Here is an 18,460-nt window from a genome sequence, read left to right as displayed (position 1 = left end):
ACAATAGCCTTAATAAACTACTGAACTGAAACAGAATCTTGCAGTTCGACAAGCCACAGCCGAGCATCATCAGTAGTTATAGCAACCATATATGTTCAACAAGCTCTTCATCAAGTAATGCCTACACACATTTTGCCACCGGGCAATCAATGAGCGCGTGCTTCCAACACCCCGCCCATTGGCGGTATACAGGGTGGGCTGCGGCCCAGCCTGGGATTTTAGACCGGCCTAACCATAGGAAATTGCAGATGGGCCAGAGGAGAAAAAAGCCCAACAAATAGTGGCTTACTCGTTCGGATCTCAGCGGGCTAGCCCAACAAACAGCGCACGGAGGGACACCGGGACAGACGCACCAGCCCGGCAGCCCCTGCTCGTCTCCGACCCCGGCTGCTCGGCTCCCGATCTCGCCTGCTCGCCGCCTGCCTCGCCGGACGCCGTCGCCCGTCGCTAGAGGGCCAGGATCCGCCCCGCCCGCTCAGCGCTCGGCGCCAGCGCGCCCCCCTGGCGCCCCTGCAAGCCGGCGCCCGCCGCCCAATCCGCCCTCCGCTGACTCCGGCACTCGGCCGGCAGCAAACCAGCAACCCCGCCCGGCGGCCAGCCTTTAGCCCGGTTTGAGGACTTGAGGTAAGTTGTCCGCTGCGGCACTGCCCATTCCCCATGTTCTGATTTAGGGTTTGCTCTTTGCTGTCTATTGCATCAATCAGGTGGAAGAGTCAAGTCTATCGCGTTAACTAAACAATCAGGCTTGCTATCCAGTACATGAACACACAGTCCCGTGAACACATACACATAATTTTGATGTCCAGCACATGAACACTTGATCAGTGACATAATAATGGCGTGTCTGATTGTTTGCCACTCTTAACAAGTTACTCTAACAATGCCACTCTAACAAATTAAGAATGCCGTGTAGTCTTCTTTGAACTTCTCAGGGTTTGTATTATGTAGGCTTCTCTTATGCGATTTTTGGTATGTGTGTAAGACCATATTGATCTATTTCCATGTGGTATCGGTAAATTAATTAGAACGTTGGCATGCCATATTTGTTGTCAATTTTTGCTTAAGTGGATCACCCTGTTTTAAATCCTAGATCCGCCGCTGGTTCTGAGAAACAGAGAGAACTACTAGTCCGAGAACATGTAATAATTGTACAAGCACATGGATGCTTCCAAATCTCGTTGGCAATCTGTGTACCTACAACACATGGGTCTGCAAGCATTTGTGTTTTCCGCATAAGATGTATGGCAGTGAACAATTTATCTATGTTGTTTGTAAATTGGTTTGCTGGGAAGAAAACTTTACAGCTTTTTTTATTGTAATATTTAGCACTTTATGATCTTTGTAAATCGTTTTGGTGCTCATATTCTCGGTAAAACAGTACGAAATATCTCGGTGTTAGCTACTCAACACACTCAGTGAGGGTATTATAGACATTTCACATTTCAACAGACAGCTCATACAACAATTTCAAAATGCAGCAGTTAAAAAGAACTGGACTGCAGTTTCTCAGGGGATTCTGCACTCAACTGATTCCCTGGGCAGCCCTGCAGAATCCACTTCTGCAGAATCTGCAGCTGAAAAGAACTGGCCCAGTGATCCCAGACAAAAACTGACCCTGAGCCCAGAATCTCTGACGAACTCATCTACCGGCTGCCATGGACGCCGGCCAGCTCTTCTCCGTCGACCCCCTAGAGCGCCAGGCCGCGAGGGGCCACGGGGCCGTCACCTCTATGGCCGCTGGCAGTGATGTCATTGTCCTTGGCACCTCCCGTGGCTGGCTCGTCCGCCACGACTTCTCCTTTGAGGACGCCCTGGGCAAGTCTCCACCCCTACCCCTCTCCTCTCTCCTCTTCGCAGACCTGTTTTTGTTTGGCTAATAACTGTTGCCTCTCCTTCAGATATCGACCTCGGGGGCGGCCGCTCCGGCGACCATACAGTGCACCGGGTTTTCCTGGACCCCGGTGGCAAGCACTGTGTTGTCACGGTGATCCACCCGGGTGGCGCAGAGACATACTACCACCATGCCAGGTGGCCGCGCCCAAAGCCACTCCCCCGCCTCCGTGGCCTCCTCGTCAATGCTGTCGCCTGGAATCGCCAAGCCATCACCGAAGGTTTTTGCTGATCGATCCAACTATATTTTGATGATCGAAGGTCTTCTTTGCTGTTTCACTGTTCTTGATTGGTTACTCTCTGTGATTTTGTTGCTGCAGCGTCAACCAAGGAGGTGATCCTGGGGACCGAGGCTGGACAGATCTTTGAGATGGCCGTGGACGAGGCTGATAAGAAGGAGAAGTATGTGAAGTTGCTCTTCGAGCTCACCGAGCTGCGAGAGGGCATCAAGGACCTGCAGGTTTGAATTGTTGCTACCGGCGCCATGGTTCATTGCTTACATTTGTGTTGGAGGGAGTGTTATTGAGCAATTTGGTTGCACAGATGGAGACAGCTGTGGTTGGGAATGCCACGAGATACTATGTGATGGCTGTCACACCCACACGGCTTTACTCGTTCACCGGCATTGGTTCTTTGGAAGTAAGTAGTGTTTCTCAATTTATTCGTTGCATCTTCCGATTTGGTATTGACTATCGATAGTGAGCCTATTTGTGAGAAAAACAACTTAGTTTAAATCAAAAGAATCATTGTTGATCTTGTTTACATCGAGTAACGTGAGTACGTGACTCGATAACATGGAAAATGCTATACCTTATACTCAGCCATTTCAAGTCAGTATGCCTTGTAGATTAATGTACATGATCAGAATTTAGAACGTACACTTGGAATGCCTTGTCATTCTGCTAGCAGCAGCAGATACTACACATTTTTCTGCAGAAGATTTTTATGTTGTGTTTCAGTTTTTCGGTTGCGATTTTGGTTTTGAATTTCAGACCTGCTTCAGCCAAAAGAAATCAGACATGCAAGATCTGTATATGCCCTCATTTTCTTAAGATATAGTCTAATATATAAACCTTGTTGCCCAGACTGTTTTTGCTAGCTATACCGACCGTGCCATTCACTTCATGGAGCTCCCAGGAGAAATACCTAATAGGTAAGTTTAACTTGGTCTTATTTTTACGATGCAGCAAAGGGACTGCCTTCTATACACTATTATTGTGCATAAGAATTTTATGTTTGTAACATATGTATCCATTGCATGGAGTCCAGTGAACTACACTTCTTTATCAAGCAAAGAAGGGCTAAACACTTTGGATGGCTTTCTGGAGCTGGAATTTATTACGGTGAACTCAATTTTGGAGCTCAACACAGGTGAAATATGTTGTTCCTATATTTAGCTTAATTCTGTTTTGTAATTTGTAAAGGAACTAGATCATGGCTTTGTATAACCAGATTGCACCTAACAATGAATTTCTGATATGCTCCTAGTACTCATATTTGTCTTAACTTTTTGAACATGAACTACTAATGCACATAATATGACTTAGACAGTCCACATGAAAATGGGATAATTAGATTCCTTTCTGGGGTTACTTCTAAAATATTGGCTTTGTGCCCATTTATTGTGACAGACATTAACGATCAATGTTTAGCTTAATAACATTAAACTGTGAGAAATCAAATTCTGTTTCCAAATAGAACGAACATTATAAGATGAGCCTAATGAATGCTTGTGTTACTCTAGATTTGCCTATGAACTTTAAATTCCATAATCTCCAGCTAGCTTCTTGAACCGTTCTTTTGGGGCAGGGTTCAACCTTTATTTATATCAAGCCAAGCACTAAGCCAGTTTTTTGGCACCAAGCTAGCTTAGTCATAACCCAAGATTAAACCTAATGTTAAGAAGCAAGGTCAAAGGTCAAGTGTCCATATGAGACTTTTTTAAAACCTATTGTTCCATCTCAAAAAAATTATGGTGCTGTTTTACTTTTTCTTGCTATAATAATATTTTAGTTACTGCTTTATTCTTGAACTATATATTGGGGAATTCAATTTAGAACACTTTATTTATTTAGTATTTGTTTTTATTCTTACTAATTTTAGTTCTGCAGCTCTACGAGTGGAGATGAAAACTTTGTGGAAAACAAAGGTTTCTTTGACTATTCAAAACTTGGAGATTCCAACATAAAACCATCATCATTTGCAGTGTCTGAGTTCCATTTTCTGCTCTTGATTGAAGACAAAATTAAGGTAAGATGGTTCTATAAATAGATTTGCATATTTTATGTGTGGTTTATTTTGCTCTCTTGAATTGTTTTTTATCTTCCCCACTACCTAGTACTTATAAAGGCATCACATAACCTGTATTTCTTAGGTAGTGAACAGAATCAGTCAGCAAATTGTGGAGGAGCTTGTAGTTGATAATACACCCGAATCTTCAAAAGGAATCATCGGGCTTTGTAGTGATGCATCAACTGGAGTTTTCTATGCATTTGATGAAACCTCCATATTCCAGGTTCGGAATTCTGCTGATACTTGCTTTTGAGTCATGTAATGTTACTAATATTGTTTGTCATTTAGGTTTCTACGTCTGATGAGGGTCGTGACATGTGGCAAGTGTACTTGGATATGAAGGCATATGCTGTTGCTTTGTCCCATTGCCTTAACCCTTTCCAGAGGGACCAAGTTTATCTAGTGCAGGTAATGTTTGTATTCCTAGAGATCAATGTGAAACGATGTTCATACATCTTGATGCATGTGAGCATGTTCGCAGAATCGTCCCATGCATTCTTTTGTGCTCCTGCATCATTTTCTTATATATGATGATATGCTGGATGTTATTTGGAATATTGCGATGATCAATGCCTTCTGTTATACAAAAACCATTTCTTTTGCAGGCTGATGCTGCATTTGCTGCAAAAGAATATTACATAGCAGCTTCATTTTATGCAAAGGTGAAAGCCATACTGTTAATTGTGTTCCTTAGTAGCTTTTCTTGCTATTTTGTTGTCCTTGTTCATTTGAGGACTTGTTCTTTGGTTTCAGATGAACTATATTTTATCATTTGAAGAGATCAGTTTAAAGTTTATATCCGTAGGTGAGCAGGTAATTTACTCAAAACTTAAGTACATTTTTGCATGCTTTTGAATGTACTATCCTTCTAGAGTACTCCTACTAATCAATATGCATTGTTGAAAAACTTCTGTGAGATCTATTCATTTATCCTGATCTTGTAGTTTTAGTACTTCCAATATTCATCATGACAAATATAGTATCATTAAGGTTGTGCATTTTACTTACATTAAGCTTTTGTTGTGCTTGGGTGCACTATTTCATAAGATTTTACAGTGTTACACTGTCTATGTCTTGTCGAATTTATGTCTGCAATCGTTGACTTTGTCTACTTGACAGGATGCTCTCAGGACTTTCTTATTGAGAAGGCTTGATAACCTCACCAAAGATGACAAGATGCAAATAACAATGATCTCGACTTGGGCTACTGAGCTGTACTTAGATAAGGTACCTACTGCCCATGATTCCATTATCCAGCATTGAAAATAATGTAACTTAAATTGCATTGATACTGGAAATATTGCTTCAATATTCGGTTGCATAACTGAGTTTGGGGCTTACTCGGTATATTTTGCACAACTTCTGTAGATTAATCGTCTCCTGTTGGAAGATGGCACAGGCACCACTACAAATACAGTAACAAATTCCAATAGCTCGGCATATCGTTCAGTAGTAGATGAATTCCGTGCGTTTCTCAGTGATAGCAAAGATGTATTAGATGAAGCAACAACAATGATACTGCTGGAAAGGTATGCCTATTATTGGTGCACACTACATCTCAGTTAGATTCTTAGTTTGGACATTCACATATATGCATACAGCATATTTTTGGACAACACATGTATAATGCAGCAGTTGAGACTGCATGTTGTATATTTGTGATAAGCTGAACATAAATGTGAAGCATCGATCTAAACTTGTGAATAAGCATTAAAACACCAAGGAACCTGAGATGATCTGAAAGCTAATTGATGTTTTTGTTATAACCTCAGAACATCTGTATATATATTTATATTCCGTAAGGTTATGGATTAAGAAGCACCGAGTTGTATAAATGGGCAAATGTAAAATTATGCCAATTCTGTAGTTTAGATGGTTCTTTTGTACTTGTAATGCATAATGCATGAGCTACCATTTGTTTTCTCTGTTTCAATGTATTGCTGGTTGCATGTATAAGCCCCTGATCTATCTCTTCAAATGTTGACAGTTATGGCAGAGTGGATGAGCTGGTGTATTTTGCTGGTTTGAAGGAGCAGTATGAAATTGTGGTTCATCATTACATTCAGGTCAGGCACTTATTAACTTAGAACATCTCCAACAGAACCCCTTTCCCCAATAAAAATCAGATGTTGGGGTAGTTGGGCAAAAATCCTGCTCCAACAGACCCCTTTCCATGAAAAATTATTGGGGACTCCCAATAAAACAGCCCGACTCCCCGCTATACTGGGGTAATTGACTCCTCCCAATACGAGTCCCAGTAAGTGCCACATCACCTGAGCCGCCGGAGCACCCGTCGAACCACCGCCGGAGCCATTGTGGTCGAGAGAGAGAGGGGGATATGTCTCATTGACAAGTGGGACCCATATGTTAGATTTAGTGTTGGGGAAAGAATTATTGGGAAAGGGCCAATAACCACTTCTTGGGGGTCTTGGGGGAGTTTTTTTGGGAACCTGTTGGAGATGCTCTTAAGGAAGGTGTTAACACTGTCGCTGTTGAGCGTACATGATGTCAAACACAAGTGCTCGCTAGTCTTATCATAATATTTTATGCCATGCTTTAGCGAAGGTCAGAAAGCAGCAGGCAAATTGCATACCCTTTCTAGCTATTTTTTTGGAAGCATGTTTCCTGTAGCATATGCAATGGAATAGGCTTGGGCCAGTTCATACCTTCATAAATGTCTGCCACTAAATTCCCTCTTCTCTTTTTCTTGAACAACTTTATTTTGTAAGTAAATTCTTATATGTGTAATGTGTAAAATAACAGAGGAATAGTCATTTCACATGATACACCGACCTATAAATGTCTCCAGACTTTCATCTTAATAATAACAAGCTAGGTCAATCTTGTGTCCTTGCTATAAATGTCTACCTCTAAATTCCCTTTTCTCTATTTTTCTTGAACAACTTTATTTTTTGAATAAATTTGTATATGTGTAAAAGTAATAGATGGAATAGTTATTCCACATGATACATCGATCTATAAATGTCTCCAGACTTTAATCTTTTATACGCTTGACTCAGCACAAGTGCTTTATGAAGTATCGCTGCGCTGGACTTTGTTCGACATGTTCTGTTGAACCCATTGCTTCACTTTGATGCACCGTATTCTCTGTAAAAATCATATAATAACACACAAATTTTTTATATCTATATGAGCATTCTTCTGCGAACCCATTGACCTTTGCTGAGGCATCGGTGCTGATTTCCTGCTGATTACTGGTTCAGCAAGGAGAAGCAAGGAAAGCCTTGGAAGTGCTTCAACGACATAATGTTCCAGTAGACCTTGTGGTACTTTTCTTGAACTCAAAAAATGGCGTCTTGTTTACCGCATGCAAGTTACCAGCTAAAGTTGTTAAACGAAGCGAAATTTTCACCTACAACTTTGTGTTCTTGCAGTATAAATTTGCCCCAGATTTAATCATGTTAGATGCTTACGAGACTGTCGAATCGTGGATGATGGCCAGAAACAAGTTGAATCCAGGGAAGCTTATACCAGCGATGATGCGTTATGTGAGCGAACCACATGCCAAGTATGATATGCAAACAGCTTATTTTCTTCTATTAGAATATGGTCTTGATGTAGGAACAACCGTACTAGCTTACTTCTGTTATAGTAAAAATATGTCTGTTATAGTAAAAATACATCTATTATATTGAAATGTTAATTTCAAATCTGCAGCTAAAAAACTTTGAATCAAACTATTAAAAGTATTTTAGTACCCATTGTTCTCAAAGCTCTAGCAACCTACAATCATGAGCAACTAATTTGTTCTGTTGTTTAGATGATATATGAATGTAAACATGTTAGCAATTCTCGCAGGAATGAAACACATGAGGTCATTAAGTACTTGGAATTTTGTGTCAAAGATTTGAACAATGAGGATCCTGGAGTCCACAATTTGTTGCTCTCATTGTATTCCAAGAAGGTATATTTTCTTGCCATAGTGCATACATTTGTTTCTCATGTGTGCTGTATGCCAAGAATGTACATTGTCTTGCCGTTCTTACATACTAAAAGGAAATGTCGAGTAATTTTATAATGATATTTGTCTTATTTCTGTTGAAAGCATTGACTTTATCCCCATGCATAATAGCAATGTCAATTACTGTTGCATTGTGCTCATGTCATCATTCATCTTTCCTGCATTCGTTTACCAGGTTGTAACTTGTGAGTGCCGTAAGTGAATATTTGCTGCACATACGAACTGATATTATATGTTTTCTATACTCTGGTCTGTCCCGTCTGCAGGCGGATGAGTCCCAGCTTTTACAATTTCTCGACACCAAGTTTGGGAGTGGACAAGCAAATGGACCTGAGTTCTTTTACGAACCCCAGTATGCTCTGCGTCTATGTCTCCAAGCAAAGAGGATGCGTGCTTGTGTTCGTATTTACAGCATGATGTCCATGCATGAGGAAGCTGTGGCACTTGCTTTGAGGGTAAACTTCACTATGTTTAATCTGAGGAGCATCTGTTGTGCCTTCACATATTGATGACTTTTGTGCTCTCATTTCCTGAGGTTCCCTAATTGCTGTACTTTATTGGTCGTTAGGTGGACTTGGAGCTTGCAAAGGCAGAAGCAGACAAAGTTGAAGATGATGAAGAGCTTAGGAAGAAGCTGTGGCTTAAGGTTGCAAAGCATGTCATCGAGCAAGAGAAAGGAGTCAAGAGGGAGAACATAAAGAAAGCTATAGAATTTCTATCAGAAACTAACAACTTGCTGAAGATTGAGGATATCTTGCCATTTTTCCCAGACTTTGTATTGATTGACGACTTTAAAGTAAGAAATATGAAAGTTCATACAGCCCAATCTACTTTGCACATATAAAACGACCTCCTAATGTCCATTTCGTCTTAAAGGCTCATGAGTTCACGTTATCGTAGTTTACAATTACTGTTCCACATTTCAGTTTTAATTGTTCCATGCCCTTTTGTGTGGCAATAACAATGAAAGCATGTTTCGAACAGGAAGAAATCTGCAAATCTCTCAAGGACTATAACAGCCAGATTGAGCAACTGAAGGCCGAGATGGATGATGCTACGCGTGGAGCAGACAACATCAGAAGTGATATTGGTGCCCTTGCTCAGAGATTCACAGTGATTGATCGCGAGGAGGAATGTGGGGTAAGAGAATGATCCCTGCGAGGTCTCTTTGGTATATTAGATTTACTGACTTGTGTGCCTGTTGCAGTTTTTATGTGATAATAAGTCATTAGTTCCATCCCTCTGCAGCATGTAAAGATCCAAAGTTTATATCTGTCTTGTTAGTACAGCTTGTGTAGTGCACCCGCATTCTTTCCTGTTTTAGTGTAGATGGTTCAGGGTCATATGAGTTTTATGTACTTTGTTATCTGGCGCACCACATCATGGTGCTAATTCATTGTCCTGAACTAACAGGTATGCCGGCGCAAAATATTGACTGTGGGAGGATTGCACCAAGTAGGAAGAAGCTATACGTCTGTTGGGCACATGGCCCCCTTCTATGTGTTTCCCTGCGGACACGCCTTCCACGCGAATTGTTTGATTGCCCATGTAACTCGCTGCACCAGCCAAGTGCAAGTAAGTCTCCCTGCAGAAAGTTCAACTGTCTGTTCCATTTCTCAGTAGTAGAGACTAGGCTTAAGCCTGTGCAGTAGATGTTCAACTGTTCGTTCATCCTTTTTGTAGGCTGCGAGAATACTGAACCTTCAGAAGCAGCTAAGCTTGATGGACAGGAAAGCAGCAAAAGACAACGGCGGGACCGGGAACGGTGAATCTACTGTCAGCAGCGCACCAACAGTCGACAAGGTTGGGTGATGCTCACACTCTGATTATATACTGCAGCCTGCAGTTCTTATGCTGATGGCATTGTGATTAATTCTTTGAACAGCTGAGGTCACAGCTGGACGACGCCGTGGCGAGCGAGTGCCCCTTCTGCGGCGACCTGATGATCAAGGAGATCTCGCTGCCTTTCATTCTCCCTGGGGAGTCGGTTGAGAAGGCTTCATGGGAGATCAAGCCGCAACCGGCGTCTCAGAAGATTCTTCCGATGACCATGTCGATATGATGCTATGGATTCTAGGTTTTTTTGGGGTGGTTTTGGTTGTGTGCAGTCTCTGTATTTGTTCGGTGTTGGAAAGGAGAAGTGTTTCTTCATGCATAGAAACTTGGGGCTACCACCCCACATGGGCCCTTGTACAGCGCAAGATTCTACCATGCCGTTGGTTTTTGAAAGATGTATTTCGATTCAGTTGTGCTAACACACCACCAATAATGCAGTTGCGATTGACAAATATATTCCTTTGTATACATGCATCAAACCTGTTTTTTTTTTCAATTTCAAACGTCGACAGTTCATCTTTATGTGTTGATTGAACTTTATTTATGTAGTCAAAATAAATAAATTGGCATATCCAAGTGGGGTCGCGGTGAGATGATTATTTGCCCCTACTTCTTCTATGCACGCACCAAGATAAATGGAATGGGCCGTGGTATCCCAGATTGCTTTGCCGGACTTGACCTTTCTCCATCTATTTAAGCATATTGAGTAACAATCACGGCATAAGCACGCCGACTGTCCGCATAATTGATGACGATCATCATCACAAATGTCAAAAGCCAAAAAATAACAAATGCCGGTCACGCATCGTGGCGAGCAGCAGCCTAGCGCTTCCTGGCTTACTCAGCCCATAGAGACCCACAAACCAACAGACAAGACACACATGGAACAAGAACAAAATGCATGCAGCTGTGTGTAGCCCTTGTGCAGATATTGCTGGCTGTATTAGCTGTTGTTGGACACCTGGTTCTCGGCTCCACACCTGATTATCCAATGCTTCCCCTCCTTCCTACGTAGTTCCTTCCACATGCTCCACAGGCATTGCTGCCGAAACGCATCGGCAAGAACGAACCCAAGTCAGAGAAGCAAGCGCCTAAAAAAAGGGACGATCAACCAGCCCTGCCCCGGCCTCTGCATCGATCACCGTTGACGTACACGACGGCCGTATTATTATTATCGACCGATTGTTTAGCGACGCCAAATACAGACAAGAACACCCAACAGGCCGGCGTATGAATGGATGCAGACAGATAATATTAGTGGATAAAGACAGATAATATTTGATCCAAAGCCATCCATCCGGAGCAGGTGACCCGAGACTTCTCTGAGGGAGGGTTGGTTGATGCAGACCTCCGGTTAGGTTCAGGTAGGTGATGCTTGCCTTTCCGGTGGTTTGCAGGGACAGCTTGTCTCTCTAGCTAGCCTCCTTGCTTGCTTCCCCTCTACTCCTAATCCTAAACCTTGTCGATCCTTTCCTTTCCCTCCTTTTGCTGTGCCACCTCGCCATCACTTCTTGTTTAATTCCTTCTGACATTCGGGGCACCAAACCCCTCGCCTGTCTCTTCTCCGTTGCATACTTCTTGAAGCAGTTGCAGCCAGGAGTTCATCGTCATCGGAGGAGTGCTCTTTCTCGTGGAGGAGATTGCGATGCCGCCGGTGAACGGCGGCGCCGCCGCCGGACCGAGCTCCGGCAGTAGGGACGTCCACGGCCCGGCAGCAGCAGCCACCGCAGCGCCGAAACGCAACAGGCCTCGGTGTAATTAATCTCTCCCCACAGAGGCAGATTCTTTCTTGTTTTTCTCACGCTTGATTTGTTGTTTTTATTAGCCGTAGCTGCTTGATTCTACAAGTATATCCCTGAATTCTTCTTTTCTTTTAGCCTACTTTAATCTTTACTCTTCTGTTGGATGATCTGCAAGCCATCTGTTCGTAACTTGATACGCTGCAACTGAAAAGAACATTCCTAGCTTTCCTCAGAATTAGGTGAATCTAACTACTAAAGCTACAAGAAACCACAAGTGATTTATTCAATAAAATATAAAATATAAAATCAACAATTTACTTGATTAAAATCAGTAATTTACTCAATGGACGGTCATTTTCGTGGTTAAGGTTTACTAGAAGTACTGTACATACTAATCTCCAACCATTCTGTTGATTCTGAAGATCATGCATTTACTCAGCAACAACTCCCAGCATGCAAGCCTATACTGGCACCCAATATGGTGAGACCCCAATTGTTAGCCCAAACCTCATCATTTCACACCCTTTTTTTTTCAAATGTCTCATGTTTCACAAATTCAAACTCTGGACAAAACCAGGTCATTCCCATTCTTGTATTCGTGGGCTTACTTTTCATTCCGATTGGTCTTGCTTGCTACGCGGCTTCAAATAAGGTATGTAACTATATATCCTTGCAGTTGTGCTTCCTGTTGTTATGCATACAATTATGTAGTACTTGAAACTTCCCCTTCATCGAATTCGAGTTTGAAATAGTATCTTTCTTTCCGGCAGGTCTTCGAAGTGGTTTACCGATACGACACAAAGTGCGTACCGAAGAACATGCTTCACAACAAAGTGGGCTACATCCAGAACGCGTCGATAAACAAGACATGCACAATAAATCTCAAGGTAATTAAGAAAACAAAGAACAATTCCCATTAATTAGCATCGCCAATAAAGAAAAAAAGTGAACCATTTCGCGCCTTCAATCGACGAAAACAGCTTTTTGGTGAAATGAGTGCATCTTCCCTCTGTCCTTCAACTGCATGTAGATCCCCAACGCTATGAAGAGGCCAATCTTCATATACTACCAGCTCGACAGGTTCTACCAGAACCACAGAAGGTACAACGATTCTCACTGTCAAATTCATGCAAATTCAAAATTTGTCAGAATTCAAATTCGAGGTGGCCGGATTCAGGTACGCGACGAGCTTCAACATCGCGCAGCTGAGCGACCCCAAGGAGGAGGCGAACGCCGACATAAAGGACTGCAAGCCTGAAGCCTACGCCGCCAAAGGCATCCCCGTGGTGCCCTGCGGCCTCGTGGCCTGGAGCCTGTTCAACGACACCTACAGCTTCGCCCGGCGTCCCCGTCGCGCGGGCGGCATCGGCGGCGTCGAGGCGCTGAGGGTGATCAAGAGCGGGATCTCGTGGCGGAGCGAGCGGGAGCGGCTGTTCGGCAAGCACGTGTACCCCAAGAACTTCCAGAACGGCAGCCTCGTCGGCGGCGGGCGGCTCGACCCGAGAAAGCCCGTAAGTTCCCGCTCGTCTTGTTCATTCATGCCGACGACGATCGACGGATGATGATGATGATGATGACGCTGATGATCGGGAGGACCGTGGGGCGTGCAGCTGAGCGAGCAGGAGGAGCTGATGGTGTGGATGCGGACGGCGGCGATGCCGCGGTTCAGGAAGCTGTACGGGAGGGTGGAGGCGGACCTGGACGCCGGCGAGACGGTGGCGGTGGCGGTGCGGAACAGCTACAACTCGTACAGCTTCGAGGGGGGGAAGGCGGTGGTGCTGTCCACCGCGGGGCCGCTGGGCGGGCGCAACGCGTTCCTCGGCCGCGCCTACCTCGTCACCGGCATGGCCTGCCTCGTCCTCGCGCTGCTGCTCACGCTCGTCTGCCTCTTCTTCCCCATGTGCGTGAGCCGTCCATTATTCCGTCGCATCATCGCTCGCCGCCATGCCATTAATTCATGCTCTTGGTCGCCGATGATATGAGTATGATAGCCTCGAATGATCCTTCTCTGAGTCTTCTTATTACATGTGCAGGACAGAGGAGCATCTCCGGCTGCGGTAGCCGTCGTCCGTCCATGGATCATGTCGGCGAGCGTAGACTCGGCCTCTCTGGTTTGTTATAGACTGGCCTCCATTGTTGTTAGATATAGCAGATCACATCACTGTATGTGTATGTATATGTACAGTACAGCACAAGAATCTGAAGGTAGATTCAGAATGTACAGAACAGGAATGTGTGGGAGATGTACAGTATGTAGTACTGGTATCACTTCTCCAATGCAGCAACTATAAAACCGACAGATGTTCGAAAAATGGGATCAGCAAAGAAAATAACGCCTCAAGATATCGGTTTTTGTCGGATCGGATATTTCGAACGAAACAGGGCGAGCAATGTATTTGAGCTAGATCAATTAGTTTGCATCAAGATTCGTGCTACCATTATAGTGATAGAAAATTTCACCTTTTTTTGTTTCTTCCAAACAAGACAACATATTACCTTGAAACATTGCAGGTCAAACTATACACAAGTGCTACTCATTGTATAAAATGTTTCTGTTTTTTTTAATGAAACATCAAGTTTGTCAAATTTCAAATGAACTGTACCATTTTAAAAAAATTACGTTTCGCCAAAATAATAATTCCAAGAACATTTCTGCACATGGTACTACATATGTGATGGTGATCTACAAAGCTTCGAGTTCAAATGTTCTTTCATTGGGGAGATACAAAAAAAAGTTTGCCTGCACGAATTTTGATGCAAAAATGGATGGTGAGGATATAGCTATTTTTTTAAATAATACATTTTTTAATTAATTTGCATAAATATTACGCCGATAATTTTCTTTTTAAAAATAATACACCAGGCCTAGTCGGCCCACCTTCCAGTCGGCCCGCAGCAAGCCGACTAGGACTAATTGGTTTGCTGCGAACCAATTAGTTCCAGTCGGCTTGCTGCGGGCCGACTGGTTGCTGCGAACCAATTAGTTCCAGTCGGCTTGCTGCGGGCCGACTGGAAGCCAATCGGCCTGTGGTGGGCCGACTAGGCCCAGTCAGCCTGCAGCAGGCCGATGGTGTATTATTTTTGAAAATAAAAATATAGACGTAATATTTATACAAATTAATTAAAAAAATGTATTATTTAAAAAAAATAGCGAGGATATAGGGTACATTGGTATGATAGTACAATCAGAACTTTCACAATACATTTCAACACTTTAGTATAAAGTGGTCTTTGGAGAGCAATAACTAGGCTTATAATTCTCCTTTTCTTTTTGTTTCTATATATTTTTACTTTATTTTGTTTTTGCAAAGGTCCCTCAACTCACAGCAAAAGAGAACCCCAATTTGGCTAGGTACTGCAAGACCAAAGCATAACCGTGAAAGAGCAAAGCTTTACATGCACTTCTTGTTTTGCTTGGTTATGAAAAGTGTATACATTACAAGGGTGAAGATTGCCAATTAAAGGAATAGTCGCATGGAGCCTGCATGCTGCAATGTTCAAATCCGACACCAAACACGGTGCAAACATTCAACATGAACGAAGCCAAAACAACTGTGGCGTGGACAAACTCCAGATGCTCCTTTGCCGATGTCAGAGGTAGACGAACATGTTGGGGGGAGGCTAATGAGAAAACGTGAATTTTTGGGGGCTAATGACTACACTTTATTCTATTCAAGACCCTACAATATATTTTAAGTCACTATATCAAGGTTGGGGGCCATTGCCCACCCACACGCACACACCCAAAGATCAACTTCTCCTTCGCCCCCTCACCCCTCTGCCAAAAATATATAAAAGAGGAGTCAAAAGTTACATACCATGGTTAGGAGAAGAGAAGGGTCGCGCGCCTAGACTTACCGGCAACAAAAGCAACCTCCTTGCCGCTCGAAATCACCACCAACCATGTTGCGATGACGTTAAGAGGGGCACACCTACTATCTGCAAGGGTGAGGAATCGAACTGTGGCCGTTGCGTTAGGGTAGTGAGGGGCTTACAAGTAGGACTAATCGAGATTTGTGTTAATGATAGAAAAAATAAGTAGTTAACAAAACCAGTGGGTCTAACCAGAGGCCATCGGGTGCTGACAAGGGGATGGCGTGGCATGTGGCTGTGCGGGTTTTGTTAGACTAGTCATAGTGGAAGTAACATGCATCCTCATGCAATGCCAACTATGTATACTGGTGACATGAAAAGTATTAAATGGAAAAAAGACGATGATGGTAACATATAGCATAGCGCTTTCCAAGAAAAAAATAAGTTTACAAGCTAATAAATACAACCATATCTATAGTAGACTACTACTAGTGTAACACTAGTCTAAGTTATCCCAACTATTTACTAGCCTTAGAGCATCTGCAGCCGTTCGGCCCCCCCCGGGCGCCGAAAAAGAGCGGCCTGGGGGTGCGCCGGCGATAAACTCGGCGCTGGGGGCGGTTCAGCACCCAGCCGTCGCCCCCAGGCGCCGAATTCAGCCCAGCTTTTGGCCCAAAAACGGCCCGATATCTGCGTGAATCGGCCCATATTCGGTGCGGTTCGGCGTGTTTCGGCGTGAATTTTCGCATACAAATAGAAATCAATTAGTTCGTCACATAGTTCGGCGTGTTTCGGCGTGTTTCATCACATAGTTCGGCGTGTTCAACAAATAGTTCACTACAAATTATATAGTTTAACAAATAAAAACTCAAGTTTCATCACACGTCATTCCCGGCCTCGCCCTTGAGTCTCCATAGGTGCTCCACCAGATCCTGTTGCAGCTGATGATGCACCTGTGGGTCTCGGATCTCCTGACGCATACTGAGGTAGGCAGTCCAGGTTGCCGGTAGCTGGTGATCAACTTCGGCTAGAGGACCCTGCCTGTAGTATGGTTCATTGTCAAACACTGGCTCTTCCTGCTCGCTCTCAATGATCATGTTGTGCAAGATGACACAGCAAGTCATGATCTCCCACATTTGATCTTTCGACCAGGTCTGAGCGGGGTACCGGACAACAGCAAATCGAGATTGGAGCACACCAAATGCCCGCTCGACATCCTTCCTGCAAGCCTCCTAAATCTTCGCAAACCAGGCGTTCTTGCCTCCTGGCACAGGGTTTGAGATGGTCTTCACAAATGTCGACCATCTCGGATAGATGCCATCAGCTAGATAGTACCCCTTGTTGTATTGTCGTCCATTGACCTCGAAATTCACCGGAGGAGAATGACCTTCAACAAGCTTGGCAAAGACTAGGGAGCACTGCAGGACATTGATGTCATTGTGAGTTCCTGGCATCCCAAAGAAAGAGTGTCAAATCCAGAGGTCATGTGTGGCCACTGCCTCAAGCACCACACTGCAACCGCCTTTGGCGCCTTTGTACAACCCCTGCCAAGCAAATGGGCAATTCTTCCATTTTCAATGCATGCAGTCGATGCTTCCAAGAATCCCAGGAAATCCTCTTGCTGCATTCTGTGCTAGGATCCGAGCAGTGTCTTCCGCATTGGGTGTTCTGAAGTATTGCGGTCCAAACACTGCCACCACTGCCCGACAGAACTTGTAGAAACACTCTATGCTGGTGGACTCGGCCATGCGCCCATAGTCGTCGAGTGAATCACCGGGAGCTCCGTATGCAAGCATCCTCATAGCTGTCATGCACTTCTGGATGGAGGTGAATCCAAGTGTGCCGGTGCAATCCTTCTTACACTTGAAGTAGTTGTCGAACTCCCGGATGGAATTCACAATCCGGAGGAAAAGCTTTCGGCTCATCCGATAACAGCATCGAAATGTTTTCTCACCGTGCAATGGAGCGTCGGCGGAGTAGTCCGAGTAGAGCATGCAGTAGCCTTCCAGACGATGCTGGTTCTTTGCTTTCACCCGCCCAAGCGCCGAGCCACCTCGCCGCGGCTTCTCACTGCTCGCGAGCAGGCCGGCGAGGGTGGCGAGCACCATGAGATGCTCCTGCTCCTGGACGTCGGCTTCGGCTTCCTCATCCAGCAACGCCGCGAGCGCCTCCTCATCTTCGGAGTCCATCGCCGGGCCGGGCAATTCACCGAACACCTTGTGGGCGAGGTGGGCGCAAGCCTGCCGGTGTACAGGCCCTGCGCGGCCGGAGCGCCGGAAAAGGTGCCGGCGGCGGCGGCGGAGAGGCTGCCTCGGCGAAACCCCTTCTTTTTCCCGGCGGGAGATGGTCTACCTAGCTGCGGCGGGCGATGGTCGGCGCCGGGATCGGCAGGGTGGCGGCCGAGCGCGGGGGGTAGGAGGCGAATCTGGGCAGGTGGCTTGACTTTTTGCATGCCAATGTGGCCCCAGGAACGCTTTTCCTTTGCGCCGGAGCCCCCGAGCGCCCCCCAATGCGCCGGGTTCGGCCTGCGAGCGCCAGCCGCAAAAATGGGCCGAGCCGGCAGAATTCGGCGTCCTGGGGGCGCGACTGGGTCTTTTTTCGTCGCAGACGCAAATAAACCGCCTGAGGAGGCTGTTCTGGGGGCGCGGCTGGAGATGCTCTTAGGAAGCCACTGACCACTGTCACGGACAATGGGCTGGTCAACCAGATAATTTGACCGGTCAATAGGAGGCGTTGGACCCGTATATCATAGGGTGAACAATATAGGCAAAATAAACCAAGAAAGATTTGAACCCGCGCCGCGAGGTCAAGGTCAATCAGATCATTTGACCGGTCGATAGGAGGCATGAGGCCCACATGTCATAGGATGAACAAACTAAAGGCAAAATAAACCCAAAAAGGATTT

At 44.8% G+C, this 18,460-nt stretch overlaps 2 protein-coding genes and 1 pseudogene across 3 annotated transcripts; 2 read left to right on the top strand and 1 right to left on the bottom strand.

Moving 5' to 3' along the window:
* The first annotated feature begins 320 nt into the window (after positions 1-320).
* Positions 321-10,454, top strand: LOC123122771 (vacuolar sorting protein 18). Of its 2 annotated transcripts, none has more exons than XM_044543110.1 (24): positions 321-624; positions 1,479-1,815; positions 1,899-2,111; positions 2,211-2,350; positions 2,434-2,529; positions 2,976-3,043; positions 3,160-3,261; positions 4,002-4,140; positions 4,265-4,405; positions 4,471-4,590; positions 4,788-4,844; positions 4,936-4,995; positions 5,302-5,409; positions 5,551-5,711; positions 6,170-6,248; positions 7,407-7,469; positions 7,578-7,711; positions 8,002-8,107; positions 8,431-8,619; positions 8,733-8,960; positions 9,149-9,304; positions 9,578-9,739; positions 9,848-9,967; positions 10,050-10,454. In XM_044543110.1, exons 2-24 carry the CDS (start codon positions 1,656-1,658, stop codon positions 10,224-10,226), a joined length of 2,979 nt encoding a protein of 992 aa, XP_044399045.1. In that variant the 5' UTR covers positions 321-624; positions 1,479-1,655; the 3' UTR covers positions 10,227-10,454. The 2 variants fall into 2 exon arrangements, with proteins under 2 accessions (XP_044399045.1, XP_044399046.1); XM_044543111.1 differs by having other exon boundaries at positions 326-624; positions 1,482-1,815.
* A 605-nt stretch (positions 10,455-11,059) lies between these two features.
* LOC123122772 (ALA-interacting subunit 5) lies at positions 11,060-14,085 on the top strand. Its single transcript, XM_044543112.1, has 8 exons — positions 11,060-11,754; positions 12,165-12,223; positions 12,320-12,394; positions 12,513-12,629; positions 12,773-12,843; positions 12,920-13,253; positions 13,353-13,642; positions 13,776-14,085. Exons 1-8 carry the CDS (start codon positions 11,646-11,648, stop codon positions 13,801-13,803), a joined length of 1,083 nt encoding a protein of 360 aa, XP_044399047.1. The 5' UTR covers positions 11,060-11,645; the 3' UTR covers positions 13,804-14,085.
* A 2,783-nt stretch (positions 14,086-16,868) lies between these two features.
* The window catches only part of LOC123122770 (uncharacterized), an 81,358-nt pseudogene continuing 79,766 nt past the window's right edge, over positions 16,869-18,460 (bottom strand).

The sequence above is a fragment of the Triticum aestivum genome, chromosome 5D (genome assembly GCF_018294505.1).
Source record: "Triticum aestivum cultivar Chinese Spring chromosome 5D, IWGSC CS RefSeq v2.1, whole genome shotgun sequence".
In the NCBI taxonomy this organism is placed as follows: domain Eukaryota; kingdom Viridiplantae; phylum Streptophyta; class Magnoliopsida; order Poales; family Poaceae; genus Triticum; species Triticum aestivum.
Note: the sequence above shows the minus strand (reverse complement) of the source record. Positions and strands in the feature narration are given on the sequence as shown.

Bases quoted from the DNA above. Each gene is read 5' to 3' on its own strand.
- LOC123122772 (XM_044543112.1), top strand. From the start codon at position 11,646: ATGCCGCCGGTGAACGGCGGCGCCGCCGCCGGACCGAGCTCCGGCAGT. The intron at 11,755-12,164 runs GTAATTAATCTC...TTGATTCTGAAG, and splicing joins GAAACGCAACAGGCCTCGGT to ATCATGCATTTACTCAGCAA. The intron at 13,643-13,775 runs GTGCGTGAGCCG...TTACATGTGCAG, and splicing joins GTCTGCCTCTTCTTCCCCAT to GACAGAGGAGCATCTCCGGC.
- LOC123122771 (XM_044543110.1), top strand. From the start codon at position 1,656: ATGGACGCCGGCCAGCTCTTCTCCGTCGACCCCCTAGAGCGCCAGGCC. The intron at 2,112-2,210 runs GTTTTTGCTGAT...TTGTTGCTGCAG, and splicing joins TCGCCAAGCCATCACCGAAG to CGTCAACCAAGGAGGTGATC. The intron at 2,530-2,975 runs GTAAGTAGTGTT...CTTGTTGCCCAG, and splicing joins CCGGCATTGGTTCTTTGGAA to ACTGTTTTTGCTAGCTATAC.